Consider the following 3,703-nt stretch of genomic DNA (forward strand, 5'->3'; position numbering starts at 1 on the left):
CAAATACCAAAACAAGGATTAACACTAACTAACTAATGAGCAGCTGCTCCAGTGACAGCCAGCTAAAAACACACCTCAATCATATCACCTGCATGTGTCACATTAACGTGTAACAGCTGAACTGTTTCGTATTAGCTGACCAGAGGGTTAGAGGTAACCACAGCGTGGCTTCAGAGTAGGGCTGGGCGATAATTCAATAACGATATATATCGATTGATAGACGTGTGGCGCAATAGAAAAAAAGAGGGTTGATAAAAATTCGATAAAAAAGAAACACAGTTTTCCTTCCTTCTCATTGTAGCCTAGCATGTAGGTTTATGCTAGTCACTGCTTCCTCCCAACCAGAGAACAAGTCATTTCTCAGAGCTATCATAGAGCTTCTTTCTTTTTTTTTAGGTTTTCATTAAATGTATAAGCCTATCCTGCTCAACTATTGCACAGCTTGTTGCTCTGTGGATGTTTTATTTTTGAAAAATTTATCATTTTGAGGAAAAAGTACTTGTAACCAGTAGGAAGTAAAAAGTTATTTCTTAACCGCATCAGTTGGAGACATGAGGTTGAATATAAGCTTCACTGACCTTTCCCTGGCATGATTCATGTATCATAGGCCACGGCCATCGCAGCCTGACTTCAGTAGTCCTATTTGCTATGTCATGACGAAAGCAAAACCTATTTCTGCTATATGGCCTCTACCAGTTTAAGCTTGACAAACTAGAACCTATGTTCTAGTTATGGGGTCAAACAAATTAGTTCTTATTTTGTAAATCCTTGGAGCAAAAATAGGAAAATTGTTTCATTCAATTCAATTCAGTTTATTTATATAGCACCAATTCACAACACATGTCATCTCAAGGCACTTTACAGTTCAACCAGATCAAAACGTCAGCTAACATATAAGCTGTTGACTGTTTTTACATGATTTCCAGAAAAAGGCCAATAGATTAGATGTCTCAACACATTCTTTATTTTTTTAGATTTGACAATAGGAGGCGCCATAGGCTCCAGAAGTTTATATTTGCAAATTGTTAGATTTATACTAAACTCAGAAGATGTGCTTAAGACATTCCCCTGAGGGACAACAAATGTAGAAGTTTTCCATATTATCATCATTTTTTTTGGGGGAGACTTCTAAGTAAATTTGTTTTGAGCGTAACGCTCATGAACTCTGTTGCCTCAGCTGAACTTTTGCGTGGTTGTAGGTCAAATGTTTTGGAACATAAAGGTCCACAGCCCACTGAGGATGCAGGAATATCTGCTGGGTGATGAAGCCTTACGAAGACAATAAACAAACAGCGTCACAGTCATGTTCAGACCTGAGCATGTGGCAAGGAGCATTGGTTAACCTGAGCTGCATGCAGCTTCAGATATTACGGTAACTGAATGTTGAGCAGTTAAATCTCCCATTATCACCTGAATCAGGTTTTTACTGACAACAGACTTCTTCATTGTGACAACATTGCATCTAAGCAAACAGGACCTGCAGTTTATCTGGAAGTCACTCTCACTCCTGTTGCAAAGGTATGCAGTAATACAGAGGTTTTCAATTGAATTAAGATTAATCCTGACCAACAGTTAGATTTATCTGTATTTTGAATGTGCTACCCTTTAGAGGGCAGGTTGGGGATGCAGATAAAGGCCACAATTTTAAGGTAATACAAACAACTGCAAAGAAAAAACCTGCAGAATGAATGCAGTCTAAGCTTAATCTCAGCTCTACTTTAATCAGATAAATACTTCGTTATCTGGCTGTTCAATACTAATGAGGGAATGAGGTCACAGGATTTAGGTGTGTTGGAGCAGGGATCTAAAAGCTGTTGGATTTCAGCTCTAGATTCTAGCAAGGTAGTGTTGTACTGAAGGCTCTCAATCACCCTTCCTGCCTTCAATTCAACAGAATGAGCCATAGTTTGATGTCTGAGCTTCCCTCCTCAAATTGACCCCCCAGCCTGCTGGGAAGAAAGTGGATGGATGTGTTTTTCCAGCAGAACCAGGGAATGTCTCCAAAGGTTGCACAGTCTACTCATACTAGCCTAGCCTAGAATCTTGTGTGCAAAGGAGAAATCAAAATTCAGGTAACCTCATCAATTATCTCTCGCTTTTAGACTGAGAAGCCAGGGAAGGTCCAGTTTGACCCCCAAGTTAAGACTTGAAGGTGTTGCATCATTTTTCCATCTAACTCATGCAAAGAAAACAGCCCATAATGCCCCATGATGCTTCCACCACCATCATTGACAGTTGCAGCAGTTTTCTAAGGTTGGCAGGCTTCAGCTCTAGTCCTCCAAAAATACTCCTTGTCAAACGGGTCAGTTTTGCCTCGTTTGCCCGGAGGTACAATGTGTGTGTGTGGGTGTGTGTGTGAGAACTTGCTTTGAGCAGTGTGTGATGGGATGTGACAGCTATGATCTCTGTTAGTCCTATGTTCGCCTTTCATTCTCTGAAGCCGTTCGGCTGTGAAATAACCGAGACAAACCACAATCCCCCTCTGCCTGTCTGCTGCCCCAGCTGCAAAAACACTCCGATGCTCACTGGCCAGGTCCCTTTACGTCTGTCGCCTCCACAGCTTCTGTTGTTTTGAATTTGTACCATATAAATAAGGGGAATTGAATTGAAAACGGTTTGAATTTGGTCAGACCCAATCGATCATAGGAACAGCTGGGTGGCCACTCTATTTCTCCTCAGCCAGAGTTAAACAAATACACCATGTGTAGGATGCATCTGTTCCTGATGCTCTGACTCCAACCTCAGTCAACTCTTCATGAAGCTTCCTTCAAATTACTGAATTAACTTTTCATGATAATCCTCACCAGTAACAGTTATCCTTGTAATTGTTCCAGAGAACATTTTTCCCTTTCCCTTAACTTGCTATAAATATGGTATGAATGCATTGAATTTTGGGTTATGAGAGAACCAATGCTTGAACAGGAAGGAGTTCTACCCCAGAACATTTTGCAGCGTGGCAAAAGTGGAGCCACCATGCAGCCCCTCTAAATTAAGCTATTTAGTATGAATGAAAATTCTGCTTCAATCTGTGGTTAAAGGTTTACGAGTGGAAACATGACAGGAATCTGCTGATTCAGCCTCTCAGTTCAGTCTAATTTAATGACACATTCCTTCAATCTAATGACACAACTCCCTAGTCTAGCAACTCCTCACTGGTTGATTTTTTATTAACAAGCTGCCAGTAAATGCCCCGCCGCTCCGATGGCCAGAATAAAAGCATTTGTAATGGCTGGCGTGTGGATGAGGACTCACCCTCGCTCCTTTAGCCGGAAAACACTGGCAGGTGGTGCAATCCCGCCCGTCACATGGCTCCTTTGGGTCACCCTGGAGATCAAGACAAGATGAAACACCATGTTTTTACAATGTTCCAAGATTTCAATTGGAACTGAATGACATGTTTGTTCTATATTAAGGCCTGATAAACAGAACTGATTATGTTGGTCATCACTATTAATCAACAGCCAATCACAACTTGCCCACCGTTAATTGAAGCACATCCTTTAACCTCTCCCTTACGGAGTAAAATTTGCTCTTGTCAGGATTCCTGTCTGTGTGTTTGTGTTTCTGTGTTTGTCTCCCTTTCTCCACCAGGAGGCGCCTGGTTCTGGTTCTGAGTTCTTGTCAACCTGAGTCTTAATCTTGTTTTTTGTCTTCGCCTCTCGGCAGGAAGTCATCTTGCAAACTAGATGTTTCGGACCTTCTC

The 3,703-nt window shown here is 41.4% G+C and overlaps 1 protein-coding gene across 1 annotated transcript in view; it reads right to left on the reverse strand.

Moving 5' to 3' along the window:
* LOC107086864 (collagen alpha-4(IV) chain-like) overlaps positions 1-3,336 on the reverse strand; it is a gene marked incomplete at its 5' end in the record, with an annotated part of 20,442 nt that extends 17,106 nt beyond the window's left edge. The window contains one exon of the mRNA XM_015378094.1: positions 3,253-3,336. Within this exon, the coding sequence (XP_015233580.1) occupies positions 3,253-3,336 (84 nt within the window). The remainder of the gene's footprint in view (positions 1-3,252) is intronic.
* Positions 3,337-3,703: the final 367 nt, after the last annotated feature.

Source organism: Cyprinodon variegatus, unplaced genomic scaffold (assembly GCF_000732505.1).
Source record: "Cyprinodon variegatus isolate N-32 unplaced genomic scaffold, C_variegatus-1.0 Scaffold164, whole genome shotgun sequence".
In the NCBI taxonomy this organism is placed as follows: Eukaryota; Metazoa; Chordata; class Actinopteri; order Cyprinodontiformes; family Cyprinodontidae; genus Cyprinodon; species Cyprinodon variegatus.